Source organism: Amblyraja radiata, chromosome 13, assembly GCF_010909765.2.
Source record: "Amblyraja radiata isolate CabotCenter1 chromosome 13, sAmbRad1.1.pri, whole genome shotgun sequence".
In the NCBI taxonomy this organism is placed as follows: Eukaryota; Metazoa; Chordata; class Chondrichthyes; order Rajiformes; family Rajidae; genus Amblyraja; species Amblyraja radiata.
In genome coordinates, this window is record NC_045968.1 from 35688969 (window position 1) to 35710707 (window position 21739).

The 21739-nt window shown below is 47.8% G+C and overlaps 1 protein-coding gene and 1 long non-coding RNA gene across 2 annotated transcripts; both read right to left on the bottom strand.

The window, feature by feature from the left end:
* Nucleotides 1-309: 309 nt before the first annotated feature.
* Nucleotides 310-6244, bottom strand: gmnc (geminin coiled-coil domain containing). The gene is made up of 5 exons (XM_033031760.1): nt 6109-6244; nt 5419-5584; nt 3513-3598; nt 2401-2517; nt 310-1811 (listed from the first exon to the last, which is right to left on the bottom strand). Exons 1-5 carry the CDS (start codon nt 6217-6219, stop codon nt 1221-1223), a joined length of 1071 nt encoding a protein of 356 aa, XP_032887651.1. The 5' UTR covers nt 6220-6244; the 3' UTR covers nt 310-1220.
* Nucleotides 6245-10873: 4629 nt separating this feature from the next.
* LOC116980183 lies at nt 10874-21485 on the bottom strand. The gene is made up of 3 exons (XR_004413881.1): nt 21346-21485; nt 15421-15515; nt 10874-11638 (listed from the first exon to the last, which is right to left on the bottom strand). It is a non-coding gene; the product is annotated as an uncharacterized LOC116980183 (long non-coding RNA).
* Between the last annotated feature and the right edge of the window lie 254 nt (nt 21486-21739).

The window sequence follows — 21739 nt, forward strand, 5'->3', positions numbered from 1 at the left end:
CGGTGCTGGCTCGAAGGGCCGAATGGCCTCCTCTTGCACCTATTTTCCATGTTTCTATGTTTTCTATGTAGGGAATGGATGAGAAAGTGGGATCTCCGCTCTTTCCACACACACCACCCTTTGTGTAAAATGAAATCTCTCCCCTTCACCTTAAATAATGTCCTTTAGACGCCAGGTTTTAGACTTCAGAGATACAGCACAGAAACTGGCCTTTCAGCCCATCGATGCTGTGCCGACCATCGATCACCTCTTCACATTTGTTCTCTGCTAAGCCATTTTCATATCCACTCCTTACACACTAGGGACAATTTTACAGCTGCAACCCCCCGCACATCTTTGGGATTTGGGAGGAAACCGGAACACCCAGAGGAAACCAACACAGTCACTGTGAGAGTATATAAACTCCACACCTTCAGTGCCCGAGGCCAGGATCAGCCCAGGGTCACTGAGATGGCAGCACCAACTACTGTGTTCAAACCAAGCCATCAAAATACATTCCCACCAGTCACACGTGGCTGTACGTTGCAAAGTAAAACATCTGGGTCATCATCATCAGAGCCTCGAGGTAGTTGTGAGGAGGAAAAAACCCAGTTGTATTGTCTGCAGAGTACAAGTGTGGGACTGGAAGCACGATTGTAATCACCGTGACCTCGTGTTTCTTTTTTGCCTACATGTTCGTTGACCGCTTTCTTCAGGAGGAAGGTCTCCAGGAGGCTGCAAGGACAGGACACAAGTCTGCACCGCTCCATCTCGCTAAGTCCATCAGGTAATCCGCTCACGTCGCATGCTCAGAAAGCCGAGGGATGTCACACCTGCCCCATCGGATGCCCATGGACATGAGAAGCCACCATTATTAATTATTCCTCCTGCAGTCACAAGGCGCCGCCAGAAGGCAAGGTCCCTCTCCCTTCTGTGGATCCGCTAATTGGGCAAATTAGGACCATGAGCAGAAACGCTCAATGTTCTACACCTCTGCTTGGTTGCATCCCCAATGTCTTGAGGGTCTTGAGTTCTCTCCGACTAACTCAGAGAATCGTATAACACTATCTTAATATTGAAATGGATACTTCATAGGTTGATAGGAAGCTACAATTCCAGTTCTTCATGCTATTCTGTCGAGCCTGGCTGGTCTTTCGAGTTCAGAGCTGATGGCATCTTGCGTGTAAACAGAGATGATTTGTGGCAATAGGGTGGGGGGGGGGGGGGTTGGGGGTGACCATTCAGTCGGTCTGGCTGGGGACCCAGGTGAACCTCCAGCCTCCACCCCCGTCCCGCTGCACAAAGGCCTGGCCTTGGCAGAAGGTGTGCGTCTTCACGTTGCGATGGGGGCTGAGGGAGGTCGAGAAGGCCACGCAGGCTTTGGCTGGGTGGAAGGGGACGGGCGGAGGCGGGAGCAGGAAGGGTGAAGAGGGGCACTCCGGCAGGCAGTGGTTGGCGTGGAAATCCATAGAAGGGGCGATGAGATCATGGTGTGGAGCTGGGCGGTCCGAGCTGTAGTCGGGTTCCCCATTGTAACTGGGGCTGGTCTCGATTTTAATGGCACTGTAGTTAGCTGAACAACTGTCATCAATGGTGTTGGCATCTTTTAACCCCAAAGTCTTCAGAACCCAGGTATCAAGGCACGGGGCGCAGTGTTCCTCCCGGGCAGTGTAGGGGCCGCTCTCGTTGCTGCACCCCAGATTTCTCCTAAATCTCTTGGGAATGTTGTTGGGGGCTGTGGAGTAAATGTCACCATCCTCCTGCCCGTCGAATAGTCGCTTCTTAACTTTAAAGATCCCTCTTTCCTTCTGTCCATTTTGCGTCAACAGTTTCTGTTTTTAAAAAAAACTATCGTAAGGCAAGTCAATCAAAAAAAGCCTTAATCTACGACCTTTTTTCCACCCATCTGATAGTCCAGACAGACAGCACCCGTAGTCAGGATCGAACCTGGTTTTCTGGCACTGATGCCTCCACCAACATCCCTGGAAGTACATTCTAGGTCACCTACCACCCTCTGAATGAATGAATGAATGAATGAATGAATGAATGAATGAATGTTCTTTGTCACAAGTACCTATGTACACTGAAATGATTTGTTTTGCATACAACCCTGTAAAATCATACAGCAGGTAGTGGAAAAGGCTGTTCGGTACTTCAGTAACTTGGATGACAACAGACAAGTGGTGGGGCTTGTGAACTGCCTGGGTGAGCACCTAGGCAGTACACAAGTGTCGCCACGTGCCTGGTGTCAACAAAGTTACTGAAGTACCGAACAGCCTTATCTACTACCTGCTGCCCATTGTCTGTGTAGATAGGAGCTCCATTACCCCAGCACACTAATGTCCTGTGATATGTATCTGAGGTGCATTGTTGTAAATGGGACCAGAGGTCCTGTAGCTACAGGTTTGAATGGCCACATACCCTTGCTTTGTCCTTCAGAGATTTGATATAGCTGGAGCTCAGACATTCCCTTAACTTGTTGTTCTCCTCATGGAGGCGGGCAAGTTCTTCCTCCTTCTGTTCCAGACTCTCCTGGAGCTGTGGGAATAATCATGGAAGACCATTATTTCAGTATCTATGTTAGCTATTCCAGATGGGCTACTCCAGATTCAGGGACAGTTTCTTCCCAGCTCTTATCAGGCAACTGAACTATCCCATCACCAACTAGAGAGTGGTCCTGACCTCCCATCTACCTCATTTGAGACCCTCAAATTATCTATAATCGGACTTTATCTTGCACTAAATGTTATTCCCTTTATCCTGTCTCTGTACACAGTGGACGGTTTGATTATAATCATGTATAGTCTTTTTGCTGCCTGGATAGCACACAATAAAAGCGATTTCCACTGTACTTCAGTACACGTGACAATAACCAAAACTAACTATTGGAATATAACCTCCCAAAATCCTGGGCCTTCAGAAGCATAGAACAGTACAGGGTGAAGAAGGGCCCGACCCGAAACGTCACCTATCCATGTTCTCCAGAGATGCTGCTTGACCCTCTGAGTTACTCGAGTATTTTGAGGCTATCTTTGGTATAACCCAGCATCTGCAATTCCTTTTTATTACGTTATAATCTCAATATCCTGACTGATGGAGACCAAGCCTTCTTGACCACCGTGCTCTTGGCATAATCAAATACGAGTCTCACCACAGTCACTCCCTCTTCTCCCCTCTTGCATCAGGCAAAAGGTACAGAAGTGTGAAATCGCACACCTCCAGATTCAGGGACAGTTTATTCCCAGCTATTTTGAACCATCCTATAGCAACTAGAGAGCGATCCTGAGCTACCATCTACCTCATTAGAGACCCTCAGACTTCCTTTAATCTGACTTTACTTTGCACTAAACATTATTCCCTTTACCCTGTACCTTTACACTATACTTTACATGTATAGTCTTTTCGCTGACTGGATAGCATGCAGAAAAAACTTTTCACTGTACCTCGGTACATGTGACAATAAACAAAACTCAACTAAACTAAAACTAAACCATGCAGGAAACTCCAGGACAATAATCCCAGCGTTACGTTACCTGCTTGTTTTGGTGGAGCTGAGATGATAAGTGTGCGGTCCACCTGAGATCATCCTGAGCTGTGGTGTCGAGGATAGGGAGATATTCTGGTGGGGAATGGAAGCAAGTTATCAGGCCGTGCCAATCACTGAGTAACACACACAATAGCCAATCACCGTCACAACACAAACTGCTGGAGGAATTCAGCGGGTCAGGCAGCATCTGTGGAGGGAATGGGCAGGTGATGTTCTTCTTCAGACTGATCAATTATCTGTCCATTACCCCCACATGTGCATCCGGACCCACTAGGTTCCTCCTGCGCTTTGTGTTTTTCTCAAGGTTCCAACATCTGCAATCTCTTGTGTCTCCTAACATCGTATTTCGGTTTCAAAACACAGACTTGATGGGTCGAATGGCGTAATTGTGCTTCTTTGCCATTTGGTCTTATTTTGAGGATACTGATGAGATAGAATCGTGGAGTCCTCGAGCTGCACAGCACAGAAACAGGCCCTTCGGCCCACTTTGTCCATGCCGACTAAATGGGTATTCTGGACTGGTCCCATTTGCCTGCATTTGTGTTTGTAGCCCTCTAGCCTTCATATCTATATATTTGTTTAAAAGATTTTTTTAAATTATAATTGTAACTACTTCTGTAGATATTTGCATTGCACAAATTGCCAGGAAGATAATTGAGCCACAGGGAGTTGACTCACTCCCAGAACACTCTTCGTTAGATCCAGAACACTCTTCGTTAGATCCAGAAGCTATGCCCTGCTTCTACCCTGACCAAAGAAATAAAACCCTTGCATCCTAGTCTATGGAGCTGGTAAAGGGTGTTTAATTGTCATATGTACAGACAATGGAATAATGAAATTCTTACTTGCAGCAGCTTAACAGGTCCAAAAACACAATGACACTCTAAATAAATATAATAATTTAAAATATAACCATACAAACAAAAACTTCCAAAAAAAACCAAAAGTCTGTTCTGTAACCAAAGACACGGTCCATAGAAGATCATAGTTGCTGAGGTTAGTGTTGTGTAGTGTTCAAGAGCCTGACTGGTGTTGGGAAGAAGTTGTCCTTGAACATGAAGGCCATGGTTTTCAGGCTCCTGTGCCTTCTTCCCGATAACTAGAGTGAAATGAGAGTGTGGCCAGGGTGGTGTGGGTCTTTGATCACTTTGGCTGCCGTTTTGAGGCAGTCCTCTGTAGATCCCTTCCATGATGCGCAGGTCAATACCCGTGATGGACTGGGCAGTGTCAATCACTCTCATTTTGAAGGTAGACACAAAATGCTGGAGTAACTCAGCAGGTGAGGCAGCATCTCTGGAGAGAAGGAATGGGCGACGTTTCGGGTCGAGACCCTTCTTCACACTGATGTCAGGGGAGGGGGCGGGACAAAGCTAGAATGTAGTCGGGGACAGTAAGACTAGTGGGAGAACTGGGAAGGGGGAGGGGATAGAGAGAGAAAGCCAGGGCTATCTGAAGTTAGAGAAGTCAATGTTCATACCGCTGGGGTATAAACTACCCAAGCGAAATATGAGGTGCTGTTCTTCTTTGTCCTGCCCTCTCCCCTGACATCAGTCTGAAGAAGGGTCTCGAAGGGGGTTAATGTTTAGCCAGGGGTTCTTGGTGGGCGGCCATCGGGCGGAACGAGTCAAAGGTCGGGGTAGGGGAGAAAGTAAATGAGAGTAAAGAGAGGGAAGTGAGTGCTGGCGGTGGAATCCCTCCACCAGGGGGGTAGGTGAAGGGGCAGGGGGTGGGGAGTGTAGGGATAGGGGGGCTGGGGTGTCCCGGCACCGGGGCGGGGTGCAGGGTGTCTGGAGCCCGGCTCCCCCACTGCACCGGCCGCTGCTGCCTCTGCTCTGTGCGGCCGTGTCGCTGCTCTGTGCCGCTGGTCTGTGTCGCTGGTCTGCGCCGCTTACCTTGCGGCCGCGCTGCCAGAGCGCTGTTGTCCAGGATACCGCCCGGCCACTGGGAGTACCACGTCTCCATGGAAACGTCAACACTGGCTGAGCTCGGGAGCTCGGGAGAGCGCCCATAGTTCTGGTCCCCGATAAAGAACTGGTCCTGGCTGGAGAGGAGAGTGCTCTGTGTGGGGAGAGAGGGGAGAGAGGGGAGAGAGGGGAGAGAGGGGAGAGAGGGGAGAGAGGGGAGAGAGGGGAGAGAGGGGAGAGAGGGGAGAGAGGGGAGAGAGGGGAGGGGGAAGAGAACGAGCGTTAGTGAGGGATGGAGGATGGGGGGGGGGGGGGTTAAGCGAAGGGAGAGGGGGGGAGGAAGCGGAGAGAGAAAGGCGATGTGAGGAAATAAAGATGATGGGGAGATGGGAGGCAGGCAGGGAGGGGGCGGGCGAGAGGAGCGGGAGAGCAGGGAGGATTGAGGGAGAGAGGAGGATAGAGTGGACAGGGCGAAAGGTATGGGAAGGGACGGGGAGAGGGAGGGAGAAGAGTCCGGGAATGCGAGAGGGAAGGCGGAGGAGAGAGAAGGGTGGGGGCGGGGAGAGCCGGTTAGGAGAGGAAGAGGGGAAGAGAGAGCGGGAATGAAATGAGGATTGAGGAGGGGGGACGGGGACGGGAGGGAGATGATTACACACTCGCACACTCGCGCACACACACACACACACACACAACATGACAGATAATGAGCGAAGTTGTACAAAGACTGCGAAGTATTTTCGCGGGTTGGAATCTCGCCATTCCCAGAGCTGGCTTGCGATCGCCTCTCATTCTTTCCTCACTCACTCTATCTCCCCCTCTCTATCCCCCCCCCCCCTCCTCTCTGTCCCCCCCCCCCCCCCCCACCCCCTCTCTGTCCCCCCCCCCCCCTCCTCCTCTCTGTCCCCCCCCCCCTCCTCTCTGTCCCCTTCCCACCCCCCCCCTCTCTGTCCCCCCCCACCACCTCTCCCTCCCCCCCCCCTCCCTCCCCCCACCCCCCCCCCCCCCCCCCTCCCTCCAGCTCCCCCTCTCCCCCGTAACCTCCCCCGCACTCCTCTCCCTCCCTCTTTCATTTGCTGGCTTTTGACAGGACTTCCTCATCACTACTGTGTTTACAACTCATGTCGATTTCTGAGCGAGGTTTGGTTTCCCGACACTTTGAAATCGTGAGATCCTGGGAAGGATATTTGGCCACAAATAATTCCTTCTCCACACTCTGGTGGCCCAGTTCCAATGTCGCTCCACCCCCGGCCCCTCCTCCCCCGGCTCCGCTTTACAAGACTCAAAACTTTTACAAGTTGGCGCATGGAATAACTGAGGCCATCGGCGCTTGGAGGGAGGGGAGGGATGGAGAGAGTGCGGGAGGGAGAGAGGAAGAGAGAGAGAGGGGGGGGGGGGGGAAGTGGGAGGAACGGGTGGGGCAGAAAGACAGACTGAAGACGGGGAGGGGCGGAGTGTAGAGCGAAAACCTAAAGGGAATTTACCTCAGATTGGGAGATGCGACGGGGGGGGGCAGAATAGATACAAAATCCGAGAGTGACGGGAAGGGAGATGCGGGTTGTGGCGGGGAGGGGGGAGTTGAGCAACTGAGGGAGGAGGGACGATAAAGGGGAGGGGATGTAAGCAGGGATGGGAAGACTGAGCATGAGATGGTAGTCATATAGAAGCGCGGAAGGGGAGGGGCAACTGATGGAGAGAGACTTGGAAAGGATGGGGCGTATAAACATGCATAGGGAGAACAGAGGTGGAATAGGGCAGTGCGGAGCAAGGGGTGGTTAAGGGAGGGTGTGAATTTAAAAGGATAAAGTGGCAAAGATAGGGAGAATAGAGAGAGTAAATTAAAAGAAAGAGAGAGTACAAAGTGAGAGAATAGAGAGAAAGTAAAGAGAAAATATAGAAAGAGAGCTGAGGGGGAGAGAGAGAGAGAGGGGGGGGGAGGTAGGGTAGAGAGAGGAAGGGAGAGGGAGAATAGAAAGTGACAGGGAGTAGAGGGAGAGAGAAGGGGGAGAGAAAGGGAATGGGGAGAGAAAGCGAGAGAGAGAGATCCAGGTAATTTAGTGAAACACAATCCCAGTTATTCCAGCGTTAGTTTCGAGGTCTCACACACACACACTGAACAGAAAGATCTGCTCTCTCGCCCACACACTATAAACAATACAGCCACAACAATCCGATTATAATGCAGGAAATATTCCATTCTAAGTGCACAGCCCTAAAACCGCACACCAAATACCTCCTCCTGTGACCGCACGAAGTGGTAAGAAGTTTTGAAAACATGTTGAGGCTTTCGCTTGGGCTCAGCCGTTGGGCTGGGGAGGGTCGACACTCAGGGCTTGACTCTGAGCTCAAAGATGCCGAGCTCGCAGTCCCATTGAACTCATCTCATCCCGCAGAAACGCATTCTCCGCCCAGATCTGCCCAGTGTTATTGCGCTGACAAGCCTCGCCTGCGCTCCCCGCAACTCTGAGCCGGAGAGGCTTCAGTAACACAGAGAAAACTACAAGGCGAGTGGACTTGGAGATCACACACTTGGTGAAATGAACCCCTCGCTGGGTGCAGAGATCCTCACAAAAAAAAACCCCACCCCAGATAAAGTGCAGCTTCTACACTTCATGGCTTCGTCTAGAGAAACTAAATACATCTGAAGGGAGCGCCAGGCATTCGGTTTTTCTTTCTTTGCTCGTGTTGTGTGTGTGTGTGTGTGTGTTTGGAGCGCCTGTGAACTGCAGCCGGCAGCTTCGCAGTGTGTTACAACCTCCTGCTTTCCTCTCTGCCAGCTCGCTCTCCTCTCCCCTCACATAGCCTCCCTCCCTCCCAGGGTGGGAGATTGTGCCCAGGGACTGACTGGGGATGAACACAGATTTCTTTCAGCTGCTGAGGGCCAAGAGCTGAGGGATTTCAGCACTTGGGAGGCAGAAACAGAAAAGCCCACTTTTGTGACTCTTTAGAACAGATTGTTTTTACAACTTGCTGAGAGTTTGCCTGGTGCATTCAGGTGCACGGCTGCATCGAGTCTCTGAACTTGGTTGATTTGAAAGACTATCCATTGATGTTGCTTTTAAAAGAAAAAATAATACAATTTAAACGCGCCCCTCCCTCCACTGCTGGTCGGCAGTGCAGATTCACTTACCATCATGAAGAGTGGGTGTGAGAAGGCAGGAGAGACGTGTAGTCTCGGAGTCAGGCGCACACGTTCAGTATAAAACTCCACAGCCCTTTAAACCGACTTCAGAGTGTGGCCCCAGGGTGGTGTTGAGTTCTAATCTAAATCAGTGACGCCTCCCGGACTAGCCGAACGAGCGATCTGATTTGGTGTAAAAAGCTGTCAACCTTGTGACGTGAAATGGGCAGCAAACGTACTGAAATAAAAGTCAAAGGCAAGCAGGCAAATAAGGCAGAAGGCAACCTTCCCATTTGCCAGTGAGTCGCCGGTTCTCTGGGCGACTCTTGTTCCCTTGCACCGCAGAATCAGCTCCAGAGGATACAAGAGTGGGACTCCCACAATAAAGATACACCTTGCAGACCACTGCACGCACTGTAGTGGCTGGGAGTGTGTGCTGGGCGCTAGTTTATCTCGGGCTGTGTGCTTGAATGGATAGTTTACAATCCCCCAAACCTGGAACTCCATGTATCTTTGTACAGCTGGGGTTCTAGGGCGTACAGTGGGCAGGGAAGGGGTGGGGTGTTCTCAATTAGAGGGTTGTCTCCAAGAGAGCGTTGTTAATAACCTGCTGTCAGAGAAGGAGAGAAACAGGTAACTTGACCCCCGCCCCTCTCCTCTGCCAAACCGTAAAATCAACCCCAAGGGTGTGTGAAACTCCCATGGAAAAAAATACACCGACATATGGAAAGTTGACATTTCGTTCTACCCTGGAGAGCGTTTCATTAAGTTAACCCATTAGACATTTTACTGAATAGGAAGGGGAGAATTTTTTGCCCATTAGCAGTGTCACAACGCGATTTATCCATGCTGCTAACATGTGTTAAGATGAATTACCAACGCACATCCCGTCTTCCACTGGAAGGAAGGGCTGCAAATTACCGGATTTGTTGCGGATTATCCCGGAGGAGATTAATTCTCTGGTCGAATTAAACACAGTGAAATGAATACTTAAATATTTAGATTATAGACCGAATAGAGAGAGGCTTTCAAGTCAAGGCAAACGAGAATTAAGCAATCTATTTTGTTGTGTTAGGAATATTGACTTCTTCTGGTACCTCCCCAGAGTTTGCCATAACACTCGCGTCTGCTAATATTTAATCGACTTCAAGACTAAGGTTTGAAAAATCAACGCACACGCGTGGGTAAACTCGATATCTGCCTTCATCCATCCGCACCTTTTGAACTGGTGCTGACTGGTTCATGGGGAAAAAATAATCAAAACCTGTCAAACATCAAATTATAATTGCACGACAGAGTTTAAATTGACTTCAAGTGTCATCAGAAACTATCCAGATGCAAATACGTCAATGTGGACGTTTCAATGAATGACGGTGGGGTTTTAAATTATTTATGTGATTTTACTAATATTTTGTTTTAATGCGTTATTTTTCTCTTTTTTTGCATTAAGTAGTTTGAGGGAGCCGGGCTGTGCTGCATCGTGCCAGGGTTGCAGTGAAGGGATGTGAGAAGTGGATGGATGCTGGATGTCTCTCTCTCTCTCTCTCCCTGCGATACAACCTGGATCCCTGTGGGACCTCAACTCACGGCGGCTCCGGGCCAGATCGTTGCAAATAACTCCACACAACCACAATTTCAGCGGCCAGGAGCGGAGAGGAGCAGAGAGGAGCAACGTAGCGATCGACCTGGTGACTTTTCCTACTCTGGGGAGCCTTCTCCTTTGCACAATCCAAGCAAATTGCCCCCAATATCGGCCTAAAACTCATCGAGACTGCCGCCATGTTGAAGAGTTGAAAGGTTAAAGCCTGACAGGGCTTGACGTCATCACTTTGCGTCCACTTCCACTCCAAACTTTTTGCAAAACTTTCTCAAAGTTTGCTATAATTCATATTGCCCATCCCCCACTCTCATCTTCATCTCCAGAGAGTTCCCCATCTAAATTTGCACTTATAAAAATTCTGTGCAAAGCTGATTTGCTACAATTTCTCTCTCAGAGTGGTTGCAAACGGATCACAATCCAACCTGGTCCAAGATCCATCAGATTATATCTATTTTATTCCTTTTTGGTTTCCAGCCAGCAAATGATCATTATATTCGATACCATTTGAACACATTCCGTTCATTTCAAATTTAATTTACATTTTCATGAGATGAAAAGCAAACAAGTAAGTTTTCCCAGGTCAAAAAAATACACTTGTTTATAATAATTTAAGAAATATGACAAAACATGCTGCTCCTGTTACATAATTCGTTTGACTACATCAATTAGCAAGCATGTTAGGATTTTTGCAAGATTTAGTAACTATTTGGATCAATTTTAAGACCACAATTCGTACATTTTACAATTATTTCCAGTTATTTTATTTACATTGACGCAATCTATTCAAATATGCTGCAAATTGCTATAATTCGATACCAAGTGAATATAAACAATCGTATTATCCCAAGCACATTTCTTCTTGTTGCATTTGCCACCTTTAGAATGGAAAAAAAAACATTTACTTGGGAAAACTGTTGAATTTATCTGAAATATTTAAGTATTGTGATAAATGAGGGAGGGGAGTGTGGCTTTTATTTTTGTATATTTCAGACACTGCCCCCTAACGGCGCGGGGAGCTGACTTGGCAACTTGTCCATCCGCAGGGGAGACGGATGCACTGGTACATATCCCGCAAGGATCTTGAGACTGAATTCACGGATGCTTCGCAGGCTCCTTCGGCTTTAAGGAGTTGGTGGATAGAAAAGTGCCTGGAGACGTAAAAGCCCCAAAAGTGTTGACGAGGATGGGACAGGACGCCAGGAACTCTCTAAAGTGTCTCCAAAGTAAACTAAAACTAAACTAAACTCGCCCACAACGTCCCGATACTGAGCTTCAAAGTGGTGGGTCGGAGGAAGACGGCTCGGTAGAAGAGTTCATTCGTACGAAGAAGCGACAGCTTGGTGTAGAATGGGGATAGGATCCAACTTGTTCTTTCCGTTGCCAGAGAGCGGGGAGAGCGCTCGCTAGAGTGAGGTTCTGTGTCCGAGCGTTACTAACGTGTCTCGAGTAAAACACAAAGTGCCGGAGGAATTCAGCGGGTCAGGCAGCATCTGTGGAGGGAAATACAGACGACCTTTCTTCAGACTGGTTGGAATAGAGAGAAGAAAGCTGAAAAAAAGAGGTATTTGAAGAAAGGGGCGGGGTGGGGGTTTTTCTTGCACAAACGTTATACCCTTTACCCTGTATCTGTACACTGTGGGCGGCTTGATTGTAATCATGCATAGTCTTTTCGTTGACTGGATAGCAGGGAACGAAATGTTTCCACCATACCTCCGTACACGTGACAATACTAAACTAAACTAAACTAAACTAAACTAATCCCGACCCGACCCGAGACGTCATCTATCCTTTTTCTCCAAAACTGCTGCCCGACCGGATGAGTCACTCCAGGATTTTGTGTCTAACTTTGGTATATACCAGCATCTGCAGGTATTTGCTTCTACATCCAAACCAAACCAAACTGTCCTTTTCACCTCTATCCCATTGCGGACATTGGACTTTGTCTCTTGAACTGATGCGCTACAATGATGAGAACGATATTCTGCACTCTGTGTCTTCGAGAGAGTTGTGAATCTGTGGAATTCTCTGTCACAGAAGGCAGTGGAGGCCAATTCACTGGATGTTTTCCAGAGAGAGTTAGATTTAGCTCGTACGGCTAAATGAATCAAGGGATATGGGGGGAAAAGCAGGAACGGGATTTTAGATGATCAGCCATGATCATATTGAATGGCGATGCTGGCCCGAGGGCCGAATGGCCTACTCCTGCATCTATGTTTCCGTGTTTCTCCTCTTCACTACCTATTGTACTTGCCATTTGCTTGATTGTACATGTGCATCGTATTATCTGAAGCACGCAAAACAAAGCTTTTCGCTGTACCTCGGCACACGTAACAACAATAAACCTGAATCTAAACTTACCCAGTCTTACCGAGTAACCGTGGTCCTCGTATTCAATCGACCCCAAAACCGGACCAATTGAGCCATTAGCCTGAAGAAGGGTCCCGACCCCAAACGTCACCCATCCATGTTCTCCAGAGATGCAGCCTGACCCACTGAGTTACTCCAGCACTTTGTGTCTTTTTGTGTAAACCAGTTCATTGCTTCTACAATCTGAAGAAGGGTCCCGAACCGAAACGCCGTCTGTCCATTCCATCCACAGATGCTGCCTGACCCGCTGTGTTCCTCCGGCACTTTATGTTTTGGGGAGAGCTGGACAAGCGACGTATTTGAAGAAGGGTTCCGACACGAAACGTCACCTATCCATGTTTTCCGGAGATGCTGCCTGACCCGCTGAGTTACTCCAGCACTACTTTTTATTAAAAGAAAAAGCGTCTGCAGTTCCTTGTTTTGCTCAACATTGAAAGACACAGCCTTTCACAGGTCACCGATTGTACCGTTCACAGGAGTTCTACGTTATCCCACTTTCTCATCCTGCATTGGGGCAATTAACTTACAACCCCGTACGGGATGTGGGAGGAAACCGGAACACCCTGAGAATACCCATGCGTTCACAGGGAGAACGTACAAACTCCACACAGCCAGCACCCGAGTCAGGATCGAACCCGGATCTCTGGCTCTGTGAGGCATCGGCTCCACCCGCTGCGCCATGAGCTCTTAATAATGCTTCCCTTATTTAAACGAATCAATAGACGTGTGCATTCAGCTTATTAATGGCCGTTTGCGATTTGTTTCTGATCGCTAATTGAAGTTATGCACTTTCTAGTTTAAAACTTCAAGACAAAATAATAAAGCATGCATTCGTCACGTTTTAAATGCAGAGGCGGGTTCTGGACTGCGGTATTAATGCTGGGCTGGGGGGGAGATAGGCTTCTATCGCGGGTGTTGCCCGCAGTTGCGTTCAAAGATCATGGAGCTCTATGATCTTTGGTTGTGTTAGTCCTCACCCACCAGTCTCCGCCGCTGGGTTTCCGCTTGAGTTCGCTAATCTGCCCACTGAAATGCCCACATTACAATCACTTTAGCGGAGGCACCGGGAACTGCAGATACTGGATTCTAGAGCGAAGCACAAAGTGCCGGAGGAACTCATCGGGCCAGGCGGCATATGTGGAGGGAATGGACGTTGATGGATCGGGACCCTTCTTCAGACTGATTGGAGTATGGAGGTTGGGGAAGAAATACTGACATTGTCACGTTGAAAAATACGCAGTGCTGGAGTAACTCAGCGGGTCAGGCTGCATCTCTGGATGGATAGGTGACGTTTCGGGTCGGGAACCTTGATGCTGGTGGGGTTTGGGGGGGGGGGGGGGGGAGCTGGAGTTGTGGGGCAGGTCAAAACCTGGCAAGTGATAGGTGGATACAGTTGAGGGGTGGAGGGGGGGGGGGGTGTTGATAAGCAGATGGTTGGACAAGGGCAGAGGTGAAGAGTGGAAATGTTTGAGATAATGAGATAAGGATAGGTGGACGGAATAGAGGTGGAAGGGGGGGGAGGGAGGGAGGAATGGGTGTAAATGCAAGTTGGACACAGAGACAGGGAAGGGGTAGGGGGAGGGTGCGGTTCATAGGTTAATGCCCAGAGACATTAGACTTTAGAGATACATCTTGGAAACAGGCCCTTTGGCCCACGGAGCTACAGTGAAAAGCTTTCTGTTGCATGCTGTCCAGTTAGTGGAAAGACTATACATGGTTACAATCGAGCAGTCCACTGTGTACAGATACAGGATTAAGGTAATAACATTTAGTGCAAGATAGGGTTCAGGAAAGTCTGATTAAAGATAGTCAGAAGATCCAAGGTTTTCCAATGAAGTAGATGCCAGCTCAGGACCGCTTTCCAGTTGGTGATAGGATGATTCAGTTGCCTGATCATAGCTTGGAAGAAACTGTCCCTGAATATGGAGGTGTGCGTTTTCACATTTCTGTCCCTCTTGCCTGACGGAAGAGGGGAGAAGAGTGACCCGGGTGAGACTGGTCCTTGATTATGCTGGTGGCCTTGCCGAGGCAACGTAAGGTGTATATGGAGTCAACAAAAGGGAGGTTGGTTTGTGTGATGGTCTGGGCTGCGTCCACAATTCTCTGCAATTTCTTGCAGTTTTGGATGGAGCTGTTCCCAAACCATGCTGTGATGCATCCTGATAAAATGTTTTCTATGGCTCATCTGTGGAAGTTGGTGAGAGTTGTTGGGGACATGCCAAACTTCCTATGCCTTCTAAGGAAGTAGAGGTGCTGATGTGCTTTCTTGACCATTGCTGTGATGTGGCTGGCCCAGGCCAAGTTGCTGGTGTTATTTACTCCTAGGAACCTGAAGCTTTCAACCATAGTCATAGTCATAGAGTCTTACAGCATAGCAACAGGCCCTTTGGCCCAACTTGCCCACACCGGACAATATGTTCCATCTGTACTAGTCCCACCTGCTTGCATTTGGCCCATATTCTTCTAAACCTGTCCTATCCATATACGTGTCTAAATGTTTCTTAAACGTTGCAACAGTACCTGCCTCAACTACCTCCTCTGTCAGCCCCATAAACCAACCACCCTTTCTGTGAAAAGGTTACCTCTCAGGTTCCTATTAAATCTTTTCCCCCTCACCTCATCTCCACTTCGGCGCCTTCAATGTTTACCGGGGCATGTGTACCGCTTCGCTTCTTGAATTTGATCACTATCTCCTTTGAGCTTCGGCAATGGTGCTTCCATTGGGTGGGTAGTCCGATGCCTGACCCGCTGAGTCACTCCAGCATGTCTTTCTTTGGTTCGAGTCCCTTGTTGGAGATGACCATCGCCTTGCACTTGGGTGGCATGGGATGCACCCAGCCACATCAGCCCATGCCGCAACATTGCCCATTCCCCGCTGCATGCAGACACAGACTGTTTCACTTACTGACAAGTTGCAAAGGGTATTCAAGGTTGTGTGTTCAATTAGTGGACTGCCCAGTTTCTGATCTAACGATGGAAGGAAGGTCAATGAGAAAACGGCTGGAGATAAAAAGACAAAATCTGGCGTTCATATACACACACAGCAAAATGTCTCCACACTCCCACACAGTTACTTTTCAAGTCGTATCATTAGTGAGGAAGGCAAATGCAATGTTAGCATTTATTACAAGGATGAGGGGACCCCCATTGAAAATTACCGAATAGTGAAAGGCCTAGATAGAGTGGATGTGGAGAAGATGTTTCCACTAGTGGGGGGGTCTAGGACCAGAGTCCATAGCCGCAGAATAAAAAGGACGCACCTTTAGCAAGGATGTGAGGAGGAATTTCTTTCGAAAGTGTGTGGTGAATATGGAATTCATTGCTACAGAAGGGTGTGGAGGCTGTCATTGGGTATTTTTAAGGCAGAGATTGATAGATTATTGATTACTATGGGTGTCAGAGGTTATGAGGAGAATGGGATTGTGAGGGAAAGATAGATCAGCCACGATTGAATGGCAGAGTAGACTTGATGGGTTGAATGGCCTAATTAGGATCCTTTAATTTATGAACTTATGAACACATCCACACAGCATGCAAACAGGCCCTTTAGACCACTGAGTCCATACTGACCATCAAGCCCCCTTTAAACTTTGCCCCTCTTACCTTAAAGCTATGCATTCTAGTCTTTAGAAATTTCACCATGGGGAAAAACATTCTATCTACCCAATCTATACCTCTCATAGTTTTATAAACTTCTATCAGGTCTTCACTCAACCTGCGACGCTTCATTGAAAACAATCCAAGTTTATCCAGCCACTCCTAATATCTATTAACGTCTAATGCAGGCAGCATTCTAGAAAAAATGTACAACAGCTTCATTAAACAAGTGAACATTAAGAACATCTGGAAAGTGGCAAGGTGAAATATTTTAATTGGTTGTTTGAGAGATACGGCATGGAGACAGCCCCTTCAGCCCACCGAGTCCATGCCGACCATCGATCACCCGTTCACACTAGTTCTATGTTGTCCTACTTTCTCATCCTCTCCCCACACACTTGGGGTAATTTACAGAAGGCCAATTAACCTACAAATCTGCATGTTTTTGGGATAACGGAGGAAACCCGGAGGAGACCCTCACGGTCTCAGGGAGAATGTGCAAACTCTGCACAGACAGCACCCGAGGTCAGGAATGAACCCGGGTCTCTGGCGCTGTGAGGCAGCAGCTCTACCATAACACTTCCAAGGTTTTAACTGCTCCTCAACCTCGGCGAGACTGGCCTTCAACCCTCTGGTGGACAGGCTAGGACTTTATTCCTTGGAGCGCAGGAGGCTGAGGGGTGATCTTATAGAGGTGTGTTAAATCGTGAGGTGAATTGGTAGGATGAATGCACAGACTTCATGACTGGTCCTGACCTCCCCACCATCGAAGGGATCTATAGGAGACGCTGCCTCAAAAAGGCAGCCAGCATCATCAGAGACACACACCACCCTGGCCACACTCTCATTTCACCCCTGCCATTGGGAAGAAGGTGCAGGAGCCTGAAAACTGTGACCTCCAGGTTCAGGAACAACTACCAGGCTCTTGAATACTGCACAACACCAACTAATCTATGAACTATGAACTGTTTTGGTTACACTAGGGACTCAAGGCTTCTGCATCAATATTGGGGTTTTGAAATTATTGAGTTTTAAAATGTGTTATATAGATCTATGAATTCTGCGTTTGCAGACCGGTTATGTTCTTGTCAATGAGAATTTCATGGTTTTGGTTTTGGTACATATGAAAATTAAACACTCTTGACTATTTTACCAGAGTAGGAGAATCAAGAACGAGTGGACATAGGTTTAAGATGAGAGGGGAAAGGTTTAATAGGAACCTAAGGGGCTACTTATTCACGCAGAGGGTGGTGGGTATATGGAACAAGCTGCCAGAGGAGGTAGTTGAGGCAGGTTCTATAACAACGTTTAAAAGACATTTGGACAGGTATACGGATAAGAAAGGTTTTGAGGGTATATGTAGAAAGGAATGGAAGATGCTGGAATACTGTATACTGAAGATAGACACAATGTTCTGGTGAAAAAAAATGGGTGCCGTTTCGGGTTGGGAAACATCTTCACTGAAGAAGGTTCCCGACCCAAAACATCACCCATCATTTTTCTTCAGAGATGCTGCCTGACCCACTGTGTTACTCCAGCACTTTGTGTCTAACTAAGGTTTAGAGGGATATGGGCCAACATAGGCGAATGGTACTTGCATAGATAGGGCATCTGGGTCGGCATGGACAAGTCGGGCTGAAGGGCCTGTTTCCACGCTCTATGACTCTATGCTTCTTTTTAAGACTCATCAGAGGTATGCCACACGGCAGAGGTGGGAGGTAAGAGGAGTGGTTACGATGGTGGGTTACTGCTCTTGCAATCCGATAGTTGTAATAGTGTGTCCAAACACTTTCAAAGAGGTTTGTGGATGGTGTATTAAATGTTCAAGAAATATTACTGACCTCAATCTGCACTCCGAGCCAAGATTCCTGCTGCTGCAAGGTGATATTAATCCTTTGACGGGTTCACAAAAGCCTGTTAGATGACACCGTTGGCAAAATGCATTGATGGGGAGGGGTGTTACAATGCAGAGGGTGGTGAATGGGCTGAGAATTCACAATGGTGGGATGGGTTAGACTTTCACAACAACTTAGTCATAGATAGAGTCATACCGTGACTTCAACGACATACAGGTTCATAAGTTTATTGGCTTCGGTAAGTTGTAAAATTGTCCCTAGTGTTCAGGCTAGTGTATGGGGTGATCACTGGAGATTCAATGGGTCGAAGGGCATGTTTCTGCCCTGTATCTCTAAAGTCTAAAGTGTACATTGCGGAAACAAGCCCAATTTGCCCATACCGACCAAGATTCCCCATCTACTCTACTCCCACTTGCCTGCGTTTGGTCCATGTCCTTCAAAACTTTTTCTATCCATGGCAGCATAGATGGAAGCGGTAGAGTTGCTAACTCACAGCACCAAAGTGCCTGGTTCAATCCTGACTATGGGTGCTGTCTGTGTGCAGAGTTTGCACAATCTCCCTGTGACCGCGTGGGTTTTCTCTGAATGCTCCAGTTTCCTCCCACATTCTCAAAATGTGCGGGGTTGTAGGTTAATTGGCTTCTAGTGTGTAGGATAGAGCTAGTGTACGGGGTGATCGCTTGTCGGCATGGACTCGGGGGAACACAGGGCCTGTTTCGCGCTCAGTCTCCGAACTAAAACTAAACGTACCTGACAGGTAAAATGAAGTCACTGAGGCAATATGGAGTAGGCAAGGCCACAAGCTTGTCCACGCAAGATGCAAGATCAAATCAATCAAAGAATGGAGGCTTCATTGACATGGCCTAATGGAGATACTAGAGGTGGGAGATCAAATGAAGAAGGAAACCGCTGGACATCCCAATCAATTCACCACATTAGATCATGCCTTAAACCCACACAAAGCACTCGACCTCCAGGGTGGCACAATGGTGCAGCTGGTAGAGCCATTGCCTTAGAACATCAGAGACCAACCTGACCTCGGGTGCTGCCAGTGTGTGGAGTTTGCATGTTCTCCCTCTGTCCGCATGGATTTACTCCGAGTGCTCTAGTTTCCTCCCACATCCCAAAGACATGCGGGTTTATAGGTTAATTGGCTTCTGCAAATTGTCTCTAATATGTTGGGAGTGGGATGAGAAAGTGGGCTGACATAGAATGGGTGATCGATGGTCAGAGTGGACTCGGTGGGACGAAGGACCGGTTTCCGTGTTGTATCTCTAAAGCCAAAAGGATATTGTTTAAGGTGAAGGGGGCAAAGATTTAATAGGAACCTGTGGGGTAACCTTTTGACACAAAGGGCGGGAAGGTGAATGGAAAATGTTGCCAGAGGAGGTAGTTGAGGCAGGTACTAACACAACATTAGAAACTTTAGAAAGGTGTATGGATAGGAAAGGTTCAGAAGCCATGCGCAGGCAGGTGGGACTGGTGTAGATGGGACATGTTGATCGGTGTGGGCAAGTTGGGCTGAAGGGCCTGTTTCCATGCTGTATGCATCTATGACTCTATCATCATCTTTCCTTTACTCTCTCTTCATCTCTCAGCTTCTCTTCATCACTACCGGTCTCTTGTAGAGACATAGCCTGCCTGCCACATTCCTCTACACAGCAGGTTCTTACACATAGTTGTACAATTGTAACTGAGATGCCAATTATTAGTATTTCTAAATGTGGAGTAACCATCACAACAAACAATAGACAACAGGTACAGGAGTAGGCCATTTGGCCCTTCCAGCCAGCATCGCCATTCAATGTGACCATGGCTGATCATCCCCAATCAGTATCCCGTTCCTGCCTTCTCCCCATATCCCCTGACTCCGCTATCTTTAATAGCCCTATCTTGCTCTCTCTTGAAATTATCTCCTGTGCTCAATACCATGACGATATATCGCAGTTGTCAGGATAACAAGCATACAATGGTGCAGCTGGTCGAGCTGCTGCCTCACATGCCAGAGACCACGGGTTCGATCCTGATCTCGGGTGCTGTCTGGGTGTGGAGTTTACACGTTCTCCCTGTGACCTCGTGGGTTTCCTCTGGGTGCTCCGGTTCCCTCCCACACCCTAAAGACATGCGGGTTTGTAGGTTAATTAGCCTCTGTATTATTAAATTGCCCCTAGTGTGTAGGAAGTGGATGAGATAGCAAGATAACATAGAACTAGTATGAACAAGTGATCGATGGTCCGTGTGGACTTGGTGGGCCGGAGGGTCTGTTCCCACACTGTATAAGGTCATTAGGAATAGGAGTAGAATTAGGCCATTTGGGCCATCAAGTCTACGCCATTCAATCATGGCTGAACTATCTCGTCCTCCTAGATCCATTCTCCTGCCTTCTCCCCATAACCTCTGACACCTGTACTAATCAAGAATCTATTTATCTCTGCCTTAAAAATATCCACTGACTTGGCCTCCACAGCGTTCTGTGGCAAATAATTCCACAGATTCATCACCGTCAGATGAAAGAAATTTCTCCTCATCTCCTTCCTGAAAGAACATCCGTTAATTCTGAGGCTTTGACCTCTCGTCTTAGGCTCTCCCACTAGTGGAAACATCCTCTCCACATCCACTCTATCCAAGCCTTTCACTCTTCTGTATGTTTCAACGAGGTTCCCCATCATTCTTCTAAACTCCAGTGAGTACAGGCCAATGCCGACAAACGCTCATCTAGGTTAACCTACTAATTCTGGGATAATTGGTGTAAACCTCCTCTGGACTCTCTCTCTCGAGCCAGCACATCCTTCCTCAGATATGGTGCCCAAAATTGCTCACCACACTCCAAATGCGGCCTTGCCAGCGCCTTATAGAGCCTCAACATTACATCCCTGTTTGTGTATACAAGCCCTCTTGAAATAAATGCTATCATTGCATTTGCTTTATTTACTACCGATTCGACTTGCAGATTAACTTTTCGGGAATCCTGCACCAGCATTCCCAAGTCCCTTTGCACCTCCAATTTCTGTATTCTCTCCCCATTTATTTTTTTTATTCCTACAACCAAAATGCATGACGCCGCCCTTTGCTACACTATATTCCATTTGCCACTTCTCTGCCCACACTCCCAACCTGTCCAAGTCCTTCTGCAGAGTCCCTGCTTTCTCTACACTACCTGCCTCTCCACCTATTTTTGTAAGTGTATCTTTTAATCAATCAATTACACTGAGGTAACATTGACTGGGGCAGCTTTTAAAATCCGCCGTGGTTAATCACTTAAATACTGTAAACTTTTTAATGCACCAAATCCCCCGTGCTATTTGATAGAAACAGGCACCTTTCAACAGGGCTAACAGTAAATAACACACGCTACATAATAAGGAATATCAGCCTACCTGCAGAAGTCATTTGGCGAGAAAATTATGCAGTACAGGGAGTGAACAGCGACTGAATTACCACGACTTCACATCATCTGGATGTCAAAGAGGAGAAAAAAAGAAGTCTCCGACTGAATATTAAGACGTCCTTCCGTGATTGCAACTACAACAGCAGAAATTAAACAAACAAACCATATCCCACGAGCTGCCAAAATATTTCAGCACCAGTGATTGGCCAGGCAGCCAGCCACTTGCCAGATTGACATGTATGATCATTTTTCCTTAAGACAGCTAATTTCATGCTGGCTTTCTTCAATGAAGTCTAAAGTTAATTCAGTGTACAATACCCAGCTGGGCTTTAGCTTAAATCTCCTAGCATGTGTTCACTCAGCTTTCTCTCCCCTCGAGGAAC

Excerpts from the sequence above, each read along its gene's own strand:
- gmnc (XM_033031760.1), bottom strand. The coding sequence starts at position 6,219 with ATGAGAGGCGATCGCAAGCCAGCTCTGGGAATGGCGAGATTCCAACCC. Across the intron at positions 3,599-5,418 it reads TCTGGCAGCGCGGCCGCAAG|AATATCTCCCTATCCTCGAC; the intron begins GTAAGCGGCGCA and ends ATTCCCCACCAG. Across the intron at positions 2,518-3,512 it reads AGCTCCACCAAAACAAGCAG|CTCCAGGAGAGTCTGGAACA; the intron begins GTAACGTAACGC and ends TTATTCCCACAG.